Here is a 19,485-nt window from a genome sequence, read left to right on the forward strand (position 1 = left end):
ACAAAGGATCTTGTCCCTATACAGATTGTAGGGCTATTTCAAAGAGTATCTTTTTATTGCAATGCTCCGAAACTTTTTGGTTTGTTTTGCTGTATTCCTCTGTGATCATACTTCTGTAATGTTAGATGATGCTGTATGTTTTCCACTTGTACCCATCCTGGGTTAAAGACATAATTTGCCCAGTGTCTTGCTGGTTTATTTATTTCAAAGGCCGTGTTACATAATAGCATGTTTGAGAGAGCAAATGCTCCATTTTCTCTTGAGATTTTTTTTCAGGCTGATTGTTGGCTTTGTTCTGTTCCAGAGATACTCCTTAATCAGACCATTATATTGTTTGAGGATTCCCTGAGAAATGGTTATTGGCATCTTCATAGAGTTGCAATTAAATTGTGGAGCAACAGCCATCTTAATAGTATTAATTTTTCCCCATAAAGTGATGTTTATCAATTTCCATTAATCCAGATTTGCCTTTATTTCTTGAATTAGTGGGAGCATATTAACAGAAATTATATTATATATTTTCTAATTCTGAGCCTGAACATAGCCAAATTGCATTCACCCTTTTGATATCAGTGTAGCATGCACTTTTTGACACAATTTTATAGCTTGATATTTTAGAAAACATTAAATAGTCAATAACACATTACAGATTTCTTTTTTTACTTTGGAAGACAGTGTCCTTGATAAGTATTACTTATATAATCATCAACAACAACATTTAAACCTCTGAATATTTTTTATCAATAAGCTTTTTTGAGTCGTAAGATTTTTCAGAAGATTCCTGCTTTTGCATCATTTTTTCATGAATCTTCACTTGCAAATTCGTGCATGTGTGTGCACTCAAATTAATATCTGTGCTAGCGTGTGAAGGCTTTCCCATGCATGACGGGGGGGTTGCTCTCTGCAGCGTTAATTACATCATTATGGTCGGGATGGATCTCCATCTGCTCTACCATTACTCCTGTCCCGTTCTGGGCTGACCCACACTGCGCTTCAGAATTAGACACACACAGGCTAAATGGACCTGCTAAATTATGAAGCTATTAGATATGGGAGGCTATTTTAGAACATATGTATTCACACAGAGAGAAGAATGAAGAAGGGTGAGAGGGAGAGGAGAGGATGAACTGGGGTAGACGGAGCAAGAGAGAGAAAATAGAAATGTGAGAAATGAGAAATGAGGCACTAAGAGATTTTGAAAAATGAGAGCCAGTGAAAGCAACAGAGAGAATGTGCAGATATAATGATAGAGTAGAGGAAGTTAACTTTCTCTGTCTGGCCAGAGTTTCAATGTGCTTGTCCTCAGCTATTGTTAGAAGTTGATAAGATTTTTATGAAGCATGATAAGACGTTGATGGATTTCCCCATGGATCATACAGACAGATCAGGAAAATGGAGGACAAGAATTTTAACGGTGGTCATCAAAAGCACCCAGTCATGTCAGTGCTGTTTTTCTATCTCCAGAGTTTGGATTTTTCTTTTGTTTTCCAGGATTGGCTTTGTAGATAAAATGCTGCCATTAATTGTAATACACTGTCGTACTACAAGCCATGATAAATACTGCTGGGGATGTCTCAAGCTGATATTCTAGATACATATCTCTGCTGAACAAGGCATTTGTAATTGCAGTTTTACATTAAAAGTTATGTGAAAATCTAAGTATGTTTCAATGACCCCAGCTGGCACAATAACTGTGGAAATTCAAATACAATCAAAGTGACTCTTAATAGAGAGAGTTAGGTAAAATCTTTATATAAGCACTTCAATGAGCTGTGGTGCTCTGTGGTATCAAACCAGAAGGCTAATGATCCAAACATTCAAATCAAACACATTAAAGGAAAGTTTCTGCCTTGAGCTCCACAGAGAGAGAGAGAGAGCATAACCCGATGGTAAATGTATGTAAATTAGGGTGTTTTTTCTTTTCATCCATAATCCAGATGTAGACCTGCTATACAAAGACGTTATAGATGAAAAAGGTGCTCATGAATAATGTTACAAGTGAACAGAGCAGACAGGCCAAGCTTACAGGATGTGATTGTAAGTGGAAGTCATTGATAAGCTTGAGCACTCCATGCTACAGTATCTGAGGTGTAACAATATCAGGAGGAAGCATATGATTGTGACAAATTTGGGTATAATAACAAAGTAAAGTGGCATCAGGGAGTACCTGCACACTTTTTTTGACAGTTGAAATTGATGCTTTGTGATCACACTTTTTGATAGATCACTTTCTGAGGCTCTATTAGTGACTTTGTAATATTCCAGGAAGTGATCTTGGTTTCAGTTTATCTCTATGTTTTATGGACCAGTTTAGTTACTAACATGGAGGTTCTTAAGATTGGTAATAAAATTGATCCTTCTGCTTCTTAGCCTTTGACCGAGTGCTCTGTGTGTTGCTTAGGTTCTGCTGATGGAGTATCTTGATGTGAAGAACAGCCGGAGTGCCACTGAGCCATCGGCTCAACTCTCCTATGCCAGCACTGGCAGTGAGTTTGCTGCCTTTTTTGCAAAGAAGAAACCACAGCGTGCCAAGCAGTCTCTCTTCAAGTAAGGATCGCACCTTTTGTTCTGTGGTTTATACTGTGTTAGAATAAAGTATTCTATATATTAGAGCCATGTATAATTTAAATATCTCAAAAGACTGAAAGTATATTCAAGTCACATTATTCTGTTTAACATCTCATACTCAAGGTTGCTGGTCATTTCCTGTAGCTTCCTGTTGCATTCTATTGTATTGTTGTGTGGCCACTTGTTGAACTTCTGGTGTGTTTTGCAGGTTCGAATCATCTTCCCATGCCATCAGCATGAGTGCCTACTTGAGAGAGCAGAGGCGAGAACTCTACAGCAAGAGTGGAGAATTACAAGGTAAGGAGACGGGGGGGAAGGAGGGGTGGTCTGAGGATGAATAGAGAAGGGTGGAGAACAGAGATGACAGTCCAGAAGGTGTGAAAAATAATGACAGAGGAATGGAAAAAGGGAAAGATGTGACAGAGGAAGAAGAATAAATTGAGCAGGGTGTGCAGTGTGTGGGATCATGTGGAGGGTTAGAGTTGGGTGGGAGGATGAAAAGAGAAGTAAGGGTTAGAGGTGTATGGGTGAATTGAGAAAACACAGAGACCCACAAGCTTACTGAACAGACAGGAATAATGGGTTTGTGGATACATGAACACAAAGATTATGAGGAGGTGTGTATCATGCCTTGAGTGGGAACAGGACACAGACATGGCGGAAGGAGATGAGGTTCGATTTGGTCATGTTTTGGCTAAGATGGAGGCAGGGGTGCGGAAGGACCCAGCCGCACAGTGTAGAACAGATTTTGGGGTGATGGAGAGTTGGAATGGAGGGCGTGAGAGAGAGATAGGGAGGGCGTGTTGCAGATCGAGGAGTCACACTTAAAAGAACAGAAAGGCAGATAACAGGAGTGTGGAGAGGGAAACTGCGATAGGGGAAGAGATTGACGAGGGGAGGAGAGCAGGGTGACTTTGCAGAATCTGCCAGCAGGGGAGAGGCCTTGAAAACTCTCTCACTCATACATACACACACAAAATAGCACAGCAAGTGAGCTACACAGCCAGACCCTGGAGAGTCTATAATGTTCTACTGCTCCTACTTCTTCTGTCTCTCTCTGGCTCTCTGTTTCTGTGCCTCTGACCTTGAGGTTTCAATCAGCAGTGTCTGACAGTGCTGTGTGTCTGCTACTATTCTCTCTTTAAGACCAAGCTTCTTGTTGACATTGTTTGAATAAAATAGAAGAGGTAAGAGATGAAGCAAAACAATAACAGTATGTTGCTTGATTTGTAGAGACTACTCCGTAACCCACAATATTCACAATAAACTATTTAAATAACAGAGTATTAATTAGGCTCCTGTAGGTTTTTAACTTAAAATGAACCAAAGAATGGCTAATTGACCTTTTTGTTCTTTTTGTTGGACAGGAAATGCCACTCATACAGTAGGTAGTTTGTAAAATGTATGCAAGATGTACTGCCTCAGCCCCCCCACCCCCCCCCAAAAGAAGAACAGCATTGATTAACTGTGGATAAAGGAAAAGCCCAAATGGTCTTCAAATAACGGCTCACTTTTTTTTCCTTCTTCCATCTGTCAGCGCCTGAGAAAGAACTGGGGAAAAAATATTTTTTTTGACTGGCTGAATGCCTCGAAGCGTTTATAAGAAGATGAGATTTCTCTGGGCTTTCATTTCACCTGTCACAATGCGCAGCACCGGCCACAAGCTCGGGCCGGGGCCCTGAATGGCTGCAAAGAGATTGAAGGAGTAAGAAATCATTTAGAAAGTGAAATAAGTCGACTGTGATGGAGGAAGGGGAGAGAGGGATGCGGGGGGGGAAGGAAGGTTAAAAGTCATTGTTTTCATCAGGGTCCAGCGAAGAAGCCATTAAGAGATTTCTGAAGGAAGAAATTAGAAAAATATGTATTGAGATGTTGTGGAAAGGGACTTTTTTCTCTCTCTTCAAATTAAACTTACTGTAGAGAGAGATGGAGAGGAAAAGAGTTAGAAGTGAGAGATTGAGTTGATGAATTCTTCTGGCGACAGGATTACTCAACACTTAAAGCTCAGTCATGTGTGTCACTTAGTCTCTCCACTTGGAGTTTCCTGAACTCTTTTTTCTCAACGGTCTGCTTCAAGTCAATATAGTTATTAACTCAAATGCTCACCACCACAGTCCTGGAAGTAAGAGTTTGATTGTTCATTTTAAATCCAGCTATGCGCTGTTAACAAATTCAGAAAAGTGGTCAAAAGTGAAGTCACCACTACAAATGATTCTGTAGTTTGTGCCGAGGCTGCTACTATATTTGCTGCATTTCACCATAATATCACACATTTCTGAGGGGTTACGGTGTTTCACATATCTATGCCCATGGTCCCAGATCTTCTGTAAGTAAAGATGAGAGCAGTGGTATTTGTCTAGAATGTGTAATGGTTTTGTAACCTATCCACACTCGCATATCTCTAATGGCTTTGAAATTAATCTGTAATATCTGTAATTTATGTCTCCTGAGTGTTGTAAGGACCGGCTGTATATCATTACACACATGCACATGGCCACCCAGGCGCTTATTCACATGCCTCACATGCATATGCAAACACACAGGGGGACTTAATTGCTTGCCTTCTCTACTGAAGCATGTGCCGTATGCTTCAATTAATCCAATGATTCATCTCAAGTCTTTATTACAACTCCATATGTAGCCACATGTGGAATATGTATTCTGAACATATGTAGTGAGCTCCAGTATGTATGGTATATAATGTTCATATACAGAGCAGATCCTCAGCTGTCTGCACTCTTTGTGGGTGTGTTTGCATCCTTGACAAACCCCTACTTTGGAATCACAGGACCTCATCCAGATTCAATCACATTCTCCATGAATAAATGATGAAAACAACAATTTTCAAGCTATAGATGTGTTACCCCCTGTATTCTTCTCCATGTCTCCCAACCACAAGATTGTTACATCCTCGCCCCTGTGTGTGTGTAGGCATTGGATGACTCGGGAGTGCCCCAGTGGTCATCCGGGAGGTGAAGCATGAATATATCTCAGTAACTACTGCGGTCTTGCAGCACGCCAAGCCAATAATGCATCTACAGGATTTTTTTGATTTTATTTCTCTTTGTGTCGTGGCCGTTCATTGTGTTTCATTGCGATATTGCCTTGCCCCAGGGCATGTTTGAAGTGACAACCCCACAAACCCCCCCGCCCGCACGTGTCAGTCGTACACAAAGATTGCCTATCACCACACGCTTGTCCCGGATATGCACGTAAACAAACATATACACTTCAAACTCCCCCGCAGGCACATTCATACACTCCCATTCCCAACTTTCTCCCACCTCTGACCTCCCATCACTCCTAAGATGTATTCATAATCAACTCGGTTCCAAATCTATTTCACACAGTCCCTGTTTTCCTTTTGATATTCAAATAGACTTATTCACAGGGTGTCCAGCAAACAAAAAGAACTGTCTGTCTGAGTCCTCTGTGCAGAAGCAATCTAGTTACAAACAGCTCCTCTTCTGCCCACCCCTTAATACCTAATACTCGGTCTGAGGTGCAGGAAAAAAAAAAGCCCATGTTGTTTTAGGGGCTTCTTGTTTATGTATAATAGCATCATGTTCCCATGAGAGAGAGGGAGGAACAGGGAAAGGGGGAGGAGAAAGAGAGTGACTGCTGGGGGCAACCAGAAGTGGTGTTCCTTGTCAAGCTGATTTGTACACCCCAATAGGGAGGGGAGGGAGAAGAGGTGCAAATGGAAAAATGTCTAACGGGAGACATGGGGGTGGAAGTAATGGTGGGTGGTATATTCAGGGGTGGGGCTGGCAGATGTTAATAGCCACTTGTATATGTGTGTTTGTGCGCGTGTGTGCATTTGTGAGGTGAAGTAGCAGAAACAACATGTTCCTGTCAAGTGATGTGTGGTGTTGCAGACTTTGCCAAACTGCGATTGTGATTGCTGGGGGTGGGATGTATTATGTTTTGGGGAAAGCTTTATTATCAGGTGAACAGCCACTTTCAGATCACCTCGTCACTCACATTCACACTCCAAAAGGCCCTTTAATCCATTTTTACTGTACAATCACTGGCCTTTCCAATTATTCTTTTTTCCAATCATTCATGCTCTCCATTTGTTGTTAAGGATAATGGTTGTTCACTCATCTGGTGGAGTGATCAATACTTGACTTCCACTGACCTTGCAATTATGATTTATCATATTCATAGATGGAACTGTTGATGAAATTGAACTTTGACAGTAAAAAAGTCAATAATTATTATAGGATTATGGTGCTGGAATGTCAAAGGCACCTGCTTAGCTGCGATTGATGCCTCTGTCTTTAATTTTTCTTTCTTTTTTCTTTCATATATTGATGCTCTATTATGATTTGGTGTTTCACACTCATCTTTCTTTCTCTGTTAAATTTCTCCAACTCTTTGCTTCTTGAAGATTGACATTTTAATAGATTTATATGTGTATGTGTAGGCGTCTCTACATTAACACAGTCAACAAATCACAAGCAAATTTAAACCTTGTCAAAATAAGCAATGTGATGTGTGTTTATATTAATAGACTGAAAGTAAATGTCAGTCAAATTATTTCGAATAAATTCAGTATTTATAATGGTTATCAGGGTACATGAAATGTGTGCTAGCACCACTTTTTTCCTGGGCGCTTGGTTCTTCTGTATGAGCAAAGATAAATTTACTTGAAAATGAAAATATAATAATATAAACTGCTACTACTCAGACTATTCTAAACTTAAAATGACCACTTATGTGCTGTAAAACAACAACAACAACAAAAATCATTAAACCTAATGTCCTTTTTTCCCCAAAACTTGTTTACATTTTTCTTCCTCCTTGTGCAACAGAGTAAATTTGATAAGCAAGAATTATATAATGGAGGTAATATTATTTTCAGTTATAACTCATAACTTAGTAAGTTTCTGAGGAACTTCTGAAACATAATCCCAGTCTCAGGGTTGAGGAAATTTAGCAAAGTACATTTTACACACAGTACAGGAACCTTTTCTTAAAATTTAAAGACAATACAGTTTTTCATTGACTTTTTTCACAGCAAATGGAAGACTAAAAAAGATTTCTTAACATATTATTTTTAGAAGCGTCCTTCAAGTGGCATTATTGCTAGCAGAACAGTACCCATGAAGCTGAGTGATGTAGAAAATGCATGTCACATCAGTGACAATGAGAGCTTTCATACTGGCCAGATGTGGGGGTGTGTATGTATGTGTACACTACATAAAGTATGCACTGCAAGTTATGTCACAAATGACATGTCCGACATGCTGTAATTGAATGACGTTGTAACCAAGTCTATGCTGTACACCACAGGAATGTCACTAGAAAATGTCGTCTCCCCCTGTTGTTCCGGTGCCAGACCTTTATGAATCACTTTGTTCCAGCAGCGACATAACTGGGTTTGTAGATAAAATGCAAGGTACCTCTGTTACCTGACAGGCTATTACTGTGAAAAGCCTGTATTTGTGTTCAGCATGAAAGCAAATATGGAGCAGCTCTGCATATTGTGGGAAAACAGGCACACATACACACACTCCAGCAGATGTCCTTGCTCGCTGTAGTTATTTTGTATGTGTTATCTTCCACTTATTGTGTTCAATTTGCACATAGATTTCAGCAAAGTTGATGATAATGGTTAAAACAACATTACAGATGTGACTCCCCTCCCCTCCTCCTCCAAGACATACACACTCCTAAAGTGTTGGATTCTCATCTGCTGTGGGAGCAGTGATTGAATTACAGTAGCTCTGATGTTGAAATTAAAGAAGAGCATGGAGACATTGTGGAAAATGCACTGTGGCTTATAATGATAATAATGATATCAGGTTTTTACTGTAGTGCACCTCACCATACCCCTGGTTAGGAAACTAATGGATAGAAGCATTACAATGGGAAAGATATTGCAGCCATTTATTTTAGGACATATATTAGAGTTGCCATTGACTCCCTGTTGTTTCGTAATATGTGTTCAGCATGAAAACACATGCTTCATTTAGTTGTTGTGACTCTCCACTTTTAGATAAATTATGAATCACAGATTATCGAAACACAAACCAGTAACACCTGCTGGAATAAATCTCGGTACGAGCCCAGGGGTAAAACTGGATGTGAACTGAAATTACTCCAGCATTAACCAAAGCATTTTAATGTGAAGCATCGCATGCACATCTTATTCAGGCATGCACTGATGGCCTTGAAACTAAGTCGGGAGATTTTCACACAAAATCAAGATTTAGACCCACACCTTGTTGAGCTGAAAAACAGTTAAATCAGACATTAAATCCAGTGAGAAAATAGAAGCACAATGACTAGAAATGACAGGGGGATGCAGAGGACAACAGAAGGAGAATAGAAAAAGGTTGTGATAGTTTACACAGTGCAGACATTTAATCAGAGAGAGAGCTTGGTGTATTTTTCCAACCTGAGGCTAATTTTAATCAGTATTGGTCCTATCATTATTGGCGGCTTTGACTGTTACCTCAGTGTTTGCTTTTAATCTCAGGCCTGCTGATTGGAGAAGATGGAGGGGTGAACGAATGGAAAAGGGAGGCAGAGAGGAATGGAATGAAGGGTGAAAGAAGGGCATGTGGGACTTGAGACTGTAGAGACCTTGGCATCTGCACGGAAGCAGCTACGCTGTTAGCCCAGACAAATAAACACGCCTCTTGCCTTCCCAGCGTGCAACAGGTTCCTCCGATAAAGAAGACGGTGTGCAGTGTGCTGGCTGAGTCCCTGCTGGGCCCAATCAAAGATGTGATGACACCTGGTTTTCTGGCCGATTAGTTCTCCTGGTCTTTACGCACACACACACACACACACACATGCATGGACTCAATCACTCATACGTTAATCTTTGTTATGCTTGACAGATTCAAGAGGCCTGGCTGTACACCCTTGATGATTACAGTAAGCGTGGTGATGCTGTTTTTTTCCAAAATGTAACTGTTGTGTACAAGGTACAGTTTCTGTAATAGGTGCAAGTGAAGGAAACCTTACTGATTTACCTCTTTTAAGGATGATACTGGTGCTTTATAACTTTTATCAACAGCTTCAGCGTTCCATTTTCCATTATTCCTGCTGTTTGTGCACCATCAATGTAGTTTAATGTTTAACAGCTTGTCTTGCTGCCATTAATTCTTGTAAGGTATGAAACAGAAATTTAAGACTGTCCTATCTCAGCATGCAATGAGGTAGAGGTGGATTTATGGTACACGTCTAAGTAGTCTGTGGAGGTTACAAGTCTAAGTAGTGCTTGACGTTTGATGGCCTAGTGACTACTTGCTTGGTTGTGTGACGCAGATGATATAATAGCTTCCTAAATTTGTGGTACTCTCCATTCCCTTAAAGGTCAGTGCCATCAAATTTGTCAACAGCACAAATTTGCATCTAAAAATTCACCAATGTTGAACTGTGCAACTCCACTGGTTTATTCTGCTTCTATGAGCAAATCCACTGATTACAGTAGCTCCAGATTACAATTGTAACCCTAGAACAGGGCTAACACATGTAGACAGACAAACACATTTACACCAAACGGCAGCTGAGTTTCTAGCTCACCAGTCCGGTATGTCTTTTACTTTGCAAGTTTTTGGACTCTGGACGTGAGCCAGCATGTAACATTGAGTCAAACAATCTTTCGACAGTTTCGACATGTTAGATAAATGTTTTATTTCATTTCATACCTTATTCTGCTCAAATCCCCTCTTCAGGTTGTAGCTACAGATTTTTACCATCAGTATGTAACTGGTTCTACCTTCTCAGCTTACAAAAATTTGTAGCAGACTTCATTTGAATTTCACATGAATAATTGTGTAAAATAAAATAAATATGAATATGGTGTCTGAGTCACAGCAACTCCTTGCCATTTTAGCACCAAAATTAAAAGGCTATACAATTTTCACTGTATTGTACAAACAAAGTTGTGCTTCTTTAATGAAAATGAAAACTCTGTACAAAGCCAGTTTTCTAACACTGCCATCACCAGTTGGCAGTTGGCAGCTGGAAACTGTACTGAGAGTGCTGACGTTTAAAAGACAAACAACTTAAATTCCTAGCTGTTCAAAGTCTCTCCCTTCACCCAAAATGCTGTATCTTTAGGATGATGCTCCCTCGTGTCTTGAAAGACGCATTTTGCACAATTAATATTTATCCTGCAACTGGAGTACATTGTTGTCATACCACCACTGACAGATGTGCATTCATTAAACTCAAGACCACGGAGACACATTGTGTGCCACAGTGACACTTTTAATAATTAATCCAACTCAATTTACACCTGAATTTATTTATACTATCATTTATTTATACCGTTTATTCTCCACTGAGGGGCAGACTTGGTCTCTTGGTTGGTGAAGCAGCGGATACCATCCCATCAAATTAATTTTAATAATAGAAGGCTCTCATTAAGACCCAATCAGACATGAAGACAGTCTGAGTGGAATGGGATGCCCGAAATTGACCAGAGATTCATACATTATTGACACAGGAACCGATCTTATTAGATCAGCAGGTTTCAACTCTGTGAATATGCAGCCAGCTGCCAGTCTGATTTCTTTGCAAGAACATGCACACACACACACACACACACACACACACACACACAGACATATTTAAATATATCTGACACAGTATGTATTTGGTGAATATTACCTGAATTGATCATTCCCAAAGTAATTTTCATAGTATAGCAGCTACAGACAAATGAGGCCATTGAGGGTGAAAATTGGATTATTCTATATCTTGCTTTCTGTTTGCACAATTTAGCTTGAAATGTGCAGCGCTGGCTAACGGCACAGATTAGGTGCCTCAATCAAACGAAGAACCACTGCCTCGCTTTACTTGTGTATAGGCTGTAAGGACTGTGGAAATGTGCAGATACTGCAAAATCCCACCTGTCAAATTTCAACTCAGGTAGTTAACGCATGTATTTGAAAGATTATGTGCAAATGTGTTTCTTTGATCCTGTTTGTGTTTTGCTGTTAAATTCTGCTTGTTCTGTCTTTACCGGCCCGGCCAATTGTTCTCAGCTTTGCGAGCCTTGCATTGTGTGTGTCTGTGTGAAGGACATGATTGTGAGTCAATTACACCAATCACTTAGTCGCTCTCATGCCAGTCCCAATCAGAATCCAGCCTGAGCGATCACAGGTGTCTTTGATTCTGTTGAGCTGACCTTCTTGACAACATGCGGACATAAACCCAGCCTGGCACACTGGCTATAGATGAGGGATTACAACTGTGATCACAAGGTGTACATGGCTTTGCACAGAGAACAAAAAAACACAGCATAAACACATTTAGGATATATGTGTGCATGACTGGTAGTACATACATACACCAACAGGGAATTAAGAGTATATGGACAAACTTCTGTGTGTGCCACTGTACTTTTTTTCCATACAGACGCACGCATTTAATCTTGTGAACACAAAACAAATTCAAACCACTTGTAAATTAAGGATTATGACCGTTCTTTCGCTCGTGTGTCCGGATTTCCTCATCTCGTCCCCCCTCGCGCACGCTGGTCCCAGGAGATGTTGAAGTGTGTTAAAGAAGGCTTCACACGTTCATTCTCTCCCCGCCTAAATCTGGGCCGGGCCGGAATTCATCACAGGATCAAACCCGTTTCTCATCAAACCCAAGAAAGTGTGGCTAATGCAATTTCACTAAGTCACTGCTTGACTTGATTGCATGTGGGCTGGGAGGCGCATGCTAAGGCACCACAGGGGGCTGGATGGTTGTCACTGTGTGAGCATATGGTACCTATGTAGTTTTGGTGGATCCATTTGTTTTAGGCTCTCTGTGTCAGCACACAACCCACAAATTTGTGTGTATGGGCTTGTTGTGTATCAAAAGCCATTGTACCATATGTAATGTATACCTGTACCTGTCTGTTTGTACTCCTTTAATCCATGAATGTTTTTATGGATAGAAGTTGTGTGTCGTGTCTGCTTAGGTGTGTGTGCTGCAGATGGAGCAGTGGTCCTCAAGGGGGATTTCAGGCAGATTTAGCCACATTAGAATGTGTCACTTCTTCCTCTCCAGCTTTCAGTTACCGTCCCACTGAGCACCACACCTCCACACACCCCTCCCCAGTAATCCTGGATCAGACCACACACCGAGGGACACAAATCCACATAGACACTCATCCAAACAACTCTAACAAATCTGCAAACACTCAGGATCTCGCAAAACAAAGTCGTACTTTTTCACATTGTATTGAGAGAGATGGTTGGCAGGAGTTTGGTGGCATCCTGACCTGAAACCGGAGCCACCCTGTCACGTCTAGACAACTCTGAAGAATTGCATGCATATTAATGCCGGCCTATTTAATATTCATCAGTGCTATGCCCCGTTGGCAGCTGGTCCCAGACCCCATGGATCAATGAGGTCTCTTCCTCGCTCCTTTGTCTGACACGGATGCAGATGTTTAGAGCATGAAATTAAATTGGTCACTGTCAATGGGAATACATACATGGTAGTCAATTTGTGTGGGTTTGGGTGTACATGTGTGTATGTGTGTGTGTGTAGGTGCTGGTTAGTCAAGGCTCTTGGAGCAAGCAAGCAACGCTAACTTCCCCAGAGTCTGTGACATGCTGATGTTATTCATGGGAACTTGAGTGTTTGCAAGTTGATGACGAGGAAACAAAAGTTTAGCCAGCTCTTTCCATGTTGATTATCATAGTGAGAGAGGGAGAGAGTGAGAGAGAGAAAGATAGAGAGAGATAGAGAACGTGAGGGAGTGAGTGGAGGATGAGTGAGAGAGTGCGTTGGCGGCAGCTTTGTTTAGGAGCCTGTAATTGAGTCTTAATTGAATTGGCACCAAAGGAGGGATGAATGGATGCAGAGAGAGAAAGAGAGAGCTGGAGTGAATTGGACCTCATCTCTGTCTCCACTTAGCAACGCGAATGTGGGCTCACCGTGCAGCCAAATTTCATGGCAACAGATCAGAATCAGAAACCCTTGATTTGAAAGTTTTGGATGGAATGAAGGTTCCCTTGTTATTTTAATGAAAATACGGAGAGTGTTGTGTCCCCTTACTTTTCAAATGAATCTTGTTCCACTAGAAATATGTTATGGAGCCCAACACAGGGAACAATTGGTTGATATGCATTTGAATGCAAGGCTACGCAGGTAATGCAGAACAGGTTTTCGCACTATGGCGGGCTGTCTTTGTGTTATATCACAGTAGCTTTGCAAGGCTGTATTGGACATGGAAATGAAACACATGAGAAACAGCAGAGCGAGGCTTTGTGCCAAACAGAAATCTCACCATTTCAGAACACACACACACACACACACCCTTACCCATTTCGAAACCCTATCAAAGTAGCTTGGATCACCATCTTGTTTGATTTCTGTCCAGTGTTTCCGCTTAACTCGCTTTCTACACTTGACTCCACGTCACACTTCATTTCAACTGACCAGAATGTAACAAGGAAGTGCAGTCAGCATGTTGAGGGTATTATTCTTACAGAGTCCTAGAATCTAGGAATCAAACTTTTTTCCTCAAAGCTTTTCTCACACACAGAGCTGAATTCTTAATGTACCAGACTCCCTTGGTTTTGTGAATGTAGAAAGTTATTTATTGCATTGTCTGGTTTTCCCAGTCTCCTAGTTGAGTTCTGACTTTGTGCCAGGGGAGTTAACCATAAACCTAAATCAAGAAATTGTAATGAATAACATTGTCTTGGCTGCATAAAGACAGGAATGGTATCGCCTTCCTGCTCTCTTTCTCCTATTGTTATTCATCAACCCATCACAATTTGCTTGTGAACACTGTATGAACCTGTGGTAAATGTGTGCATGCATTCATGTGTGATATTCTTTCAAAACCTTTATATACACACACACACACACACACACACACACACATGCGCACACACATACAGATAATTCTTACAATAATTCTGCTGTATCGACAGCAAGCTGCAATTTCTTCCCCATCAATTATATTGATTACTTCAGGATGAGTAGAGGTAATGAGCTTCGGTGTTCTTTCTTCCCCCTATGAGCTCCCTCTTCCCCTGTCTGCAGCGCCCCCTCCCCTCCCCCTTTTTTTGTTACATGGCAATGATTTTCTGATTAACCCTGTTATCTGTAGGGTTTACCCACACAGTGACGCAGGGGTATGGAGTGTGAGCATATGGGATGCATTTAGATTGGCGATGGTGAGCTGCGTTGACTGAGTGATGAGTTTATAATGACTGAAGGTGTAGGATAATTTAAGATTTTAAAAAAATGTTGATTAATAGAAGAAACATCATGTTTACATGTCCCTTCTAAGGAGATCAGAGTTCAGGGTCACCTACAGAGCAGCACCCTTGGGATTGGTTAATGGACACAACGCAGTGATGATTATTGAAGTTTTCAGTCTGGGTGGGTCAGTTGAAAGCAGATCCTGACAATGAGTAGAATCTTCTTCATGTCACATGATCCACACATATCAATTTTCATACTGTGCAGTTAAAGTAACCTCCAAACAACGCTACTACACTAAAATAGATGTCTGTTTTGACATGTTTGATTGAGCGACGACCTGTTTCCTGTGTTCTAGGCGGTGCTGATGACAACTTGATTGAAGGAGGAGAGATGAAGTTTGTGTGTAAGCCAGGAGCGAGGAACATCACTGTGATCTTCCAGCCTCTTCTCAGGTACTGCACTGTGTGATACACTTCATATCAATGCAAAAACAGAAATGTGATCAGCAACACAAAAAGTATATAGTATCTCATGTGAAATGAGGCTTTATGATGTTCTCAGTTGTTGGTATGGCACTGCCTATTGTATGAATAACTGTTGAAGCACTAGTGTGATGCGTGTGGACTGAGTGAAGTCATAAGAAAAGACATACTCAACAAAGATGTTGGAATATTAATACTAAAGTACTGTCCTGGTGTGGACAAAAGCATCACAGTGCTGCTTTCAGCATCCATGACACCGGAGCAGTTTTTGTGATTAGCTTGAAATGGACTTAATAAAAGTTAAAACCTGCTTTTTTTACTGGAATAATTTGGGCAGGACATTAATTTTACAGAGTGTGTGTTAAAGGCCCTCTAGTGTCATACTGGTCTGTCAGACAAGGAAGGCCAGGCTACAAGACATATGAAGCAGGGACATGAGTCAATACCAGTAAAATGTAAACTAATTATATTACAGGGCCTCTTAGTGACTATCTATTGATCAACCTTTTTAATGTTTAGGGGGATATCATAAATCAAACATGATGTAATACACTGTACCCTCAGTTCAAAATGTTTTGTTGATACCATCCAGGAATTGGGATCGACTACTACCCCTGCTTTTATTTCTCATTAAATTTGAGTATTCTGAAGGGTTGTCTTTGCTGTAATGTTCTGTATGTCTGGTAGTTTTCTATACAGCGCCATGGCCCCAGTAGAGTAGTGTAAATCTAATAGTGAAGCGGTTTAATTGAATTGGCCTCTGTGCAGTGATACATTACCTTCTAGGATCCATTAAACAGAGATGTTTCCTTTTTCCACACTATGGTGCTTAGCATACATTTCTACAGTTTTAACATGATGGTGTATATTTTTCAATGCAAAGAAGAAGACTAAAAGTTTCTTTTGTGTAAACACTTTGTTTATCCCTTAGATTGACTGTAAATGTATCTTGAATACTCAGCCAATGGAGAGCTATAGATGCAACAGGACATCTGGATATATTATAATGTAGCTAACTTTGAATGCTTTTTGACTCTACAACATATTTAATCTTACATTCAGTGAATACAAATAAATCAACAAATATCAGAACAGACACTGTAAAACACATGTGATTATACCCTGACCACTAAATGGTATGGACTACCAAACAATATGGAATCACAGAACATCAGCCCATTAAGTTTGCACTCAATACATTACATTGCATTTCATCTTTCAGATCCATTTTTGCTGTTTGTCATATCCCTACCAATCTAAGCTGTATTGTCAGTTGTAATTTCACCTTCCCTTTGACTGATTGATGCTCTTTGAAAGCAAATCACTGCTTTCAGAGAGTAAGGACTGTCGACAGTGTGTGTGTTGAAGTGTGTGTGCACGCATGTGTTTATGCGTGCTTTAATGTCTCTCTTTGCAGGTGGTTAACTGTGTGTTTATGTCCCCTTGCCAATGTTTTGGCCTTGAATCGTTCTCTCCGATACACTTTCGTTCTCTCTCTGACGCACACACTCACAAATGCTGACGCTCAACCCTCGTCCACCGCGGGTCTGGCCAAGCTTTTTGTCTGAACAAATGACCAAAAATAAAACGGTGACTAGCTCTCTGCCCACCTCTCCCATGTTGTCTGTAATGGTTCATATCAATCACACCAAACTGCCTTGCACACAGGGCTCTCTTCTCTCTCTCCCCCTCCCTCCGACCTGCCCTCTCTAGACTTCTAGTGCCAATGGAGCACTGTTGCTTGCAGATGGTTTTCTAATGGCAAAGCTCTTGCACTTTGCTGATGGATCACTACACCTCCTGCAGCCAGCCATGCAACTCATGGCAGCTTTAATGACAAAAGCAGTTGGGGGTTGAGGCGCACGAAATCAGTGGTGTGTGCATGTGTGGTAATGTGCAGGCGTATGAGACAACAGGGTCTTAATGTTTAATTGCAAATGCTTTTTGCATTTTGCAGTATATTTCCTTTTCTCCCCCTAAATCAAGTGTATTTAATATTGTTTTTGTACATCTGGGGCCTGTATTACAAAGCCATCACCATTTCATGTCATATTAAGCACTCCAGTCATGGTTCAGATGGTGTTGTATGTGACTGGCTCACAAATAAGAACACCACCTCTTTCATGTGAACATGCTCATAGCTGGATCAGTAAACCTGGAGTTAACTGAGCCTGCTAATGATGAGCTCCATTATACTAGTTTTAGGAACAGTCTTACTTTAGCTTTAACTCTTACTTTAGGTCTTCCCATCCAGTTACATGACCTTTTGTTAATGTGGAGCCAGCCTAGTATTCCCAGGGTGTTTCATACTGTGGGAATATGGGCTTATCCAGTCCTTTAGCTGTGTTTGTGCTCATAGCAATAAGTCAAATGTATTTGGGCTCTGGGCTTCACCAACTTCGTGGCTTGTTACCTATTCTGTTTTGGACAGAATGTCAACCAAAGAACAAACAGCGTTCTACCTCTGATCCAGAATGTGCTGGCGGGATTATGTGTCCCACCTGGACTTGGAAGGCCTCAGGCTCCCTCAGGAAGAGCTGGAGGAGGTGGCTGGGGAGGAGGACATCTGGGCTACTTTAGTTAGCCTGCTGCCACTAGGAGCTAGACCTGGCACAATGCTACTGTGGAACAGACTCCTCTAATTTTTTTTATTAGTATTTACTTGTGACTTGTAATGCCTTTCTGTCTATATTTATGTTGACCTATTGCCTTTCTAGAGCAATTGTTTACAATATCTATATGGGTTTCCCCTCTATATACTTTACCTTTGTTATAATTCAACTACATGTGTCAATGTGTTGAGTGTATGTCTTAAAAGATGCACCAACAAATATGGGGCTGACATAGGGGAGTGTTTGTGCATGTAGCAGCCAATTTAGTTTGACTTGTGGGGTCTCTTGCTGACATTTGGGTGGTATTTACACCCCTTGCTCTGGATGAGGTTGGCATTTTGAAAAGCTTCAGCAGGCCCCTAATCTCTTCCCTGTTCACTGTACACAGAATGACCAGGTGCTGGCCATGCCTCTAGATGCCTGCTATATTTGTGGCAGTGTGGCTGTTTGAATGTGTTTTTGTGTGAGCAAGTACATTTACACATGCAGTTAATGCCATATGATCACGGTTTAATTAGAGCCATAGCACTGTCTCTCTCTCCACACACACACACAAACTTGTACACTCTTTGAGATAATGCATACCTTAGCCCCTTACCCTAACCTCAACCCTCACAACTAATTGTTTAACCCCAACCCTTACCCTAACCCTAACCCAAACCTAATTCTAATCTAAACCCTAAAACCAGGTCTTTACCCCTAAACAGCCCTTTGAAGTTGTGTAGACCAGCTAAAATGTCCTCACACTGAAGACAGAAATCTTTTCCTCACATATACTTGTTACATTTTCCTCTCAGGAGAAAATATGGTTTTATCCTTGTCAGTGCCCACAGAAAGCTCTTCTCCCAACTCTAAACATTTAAAAGTTTAAAATTAAACCAGCTGAAAGTAAGTTATAATGTTTTTCCTTTCTTTTTCAACTCTGAAGTGTTCATTACCAAACCTTTGCTTTGAAATACCTCACCAAGATATTTTGCTTGTTTGGCTTTAACTAATTGGTCAAATCAAGTTGAATTAAGAAGTACCTCTACAAGATCCTCTGGACCATTAAACATTTGCCTTTGCTTTGACTATCAAATAGCTGGTGCTTTAGGTAAGAAGGTCAAACCTGAGTCTTGGAAACCTGGGGGCACTTGTGAGATTGCCCCACTCATTGTCTGTTTAAGCCAGAAGCCCAATAGAGTTGCTGTGTTCCCATATCCGGACAGTTAAGTTAGAGAGTAAAATATTTGTCACAGGAATAATGATGGCCAGTTATTGGAATTTTTTGTTAATAACTCAAAGAGTTAAGAATAAAGTGGGGGTGTTTTGTTTGAACAGTTCCATCATCTTAAAAACTGTTGACTGTGTCTTGTATCAGAATTCTACTCAAAGCTACTTTGTTTGTATATGTGAGGTTATGATATTGTTTCTCTGTTCATTTGTGTACCAAAACATAAAGGAAGCTTAGAAGTATCCTGCTGGTCCTCAGATAATGTCAGACTGGTGGGTGTACTAGATTGGCAATTGAAGTCGATAACAGTTGATTGAGTACAGAGCTCTCAGTGTGCACATACAGCATTAGCTTATTAAAAGCACTCATGCTGATGCGCAGATACTCAAACACTAACAGAGACTCGAGATCTGCTCGAAGTTGATTC

At 40.8% G+C, this 19,485-nt stretch overlaps 1 protein-coding gene across 3 annotated transcripts in view; it reads left to right on the forward strand.

The window, feature by feature from the left end:
- The window catches only part of exoc4 (exocyst complex component 4), a 104,566-nt gene that overhangs the window by 24,357 nt on the left and 60,724 nt on the right, over positions 1–19,485 (forward strand). For 2 of the 3 annotated variants that reach the window (XM_018671012.2, XM_051077538.1), the window contains exons 9-11: positions 2,402–2,547; positions 2,777–2,865; positions 15,107–15,203. In XM_018671012.2, coding sequence (XP_018526528.1) covers positions 2,402–2,547; positions 2,777–2,865; positions 15,107–15,203 — 332 coding nt within the window. Of the gene's footprint in view, positions 1–2,401; positions 2,548–2,776; positions 2,866–9,055; positions 10,340–15,106; positions 15,204–19,485 lie in introns of those variants that run through there. The other variant, XM_018671013.2, reaches the window with a different exon arrangement.

Source organism: Lates calcarifer, linkage group LG18, assembly GCF_001640805.2.
Source record: "Lates calcarifer isolate ASB-BC8 linkage group LG18, TLL_Latcal_v3, whole genome shotgun sequence".
Lineage (NCBI taxonomy): Eukaryota > Metazoa > Chordata > Actinopteri > Centropomidae > Lates > Lates calcarifer.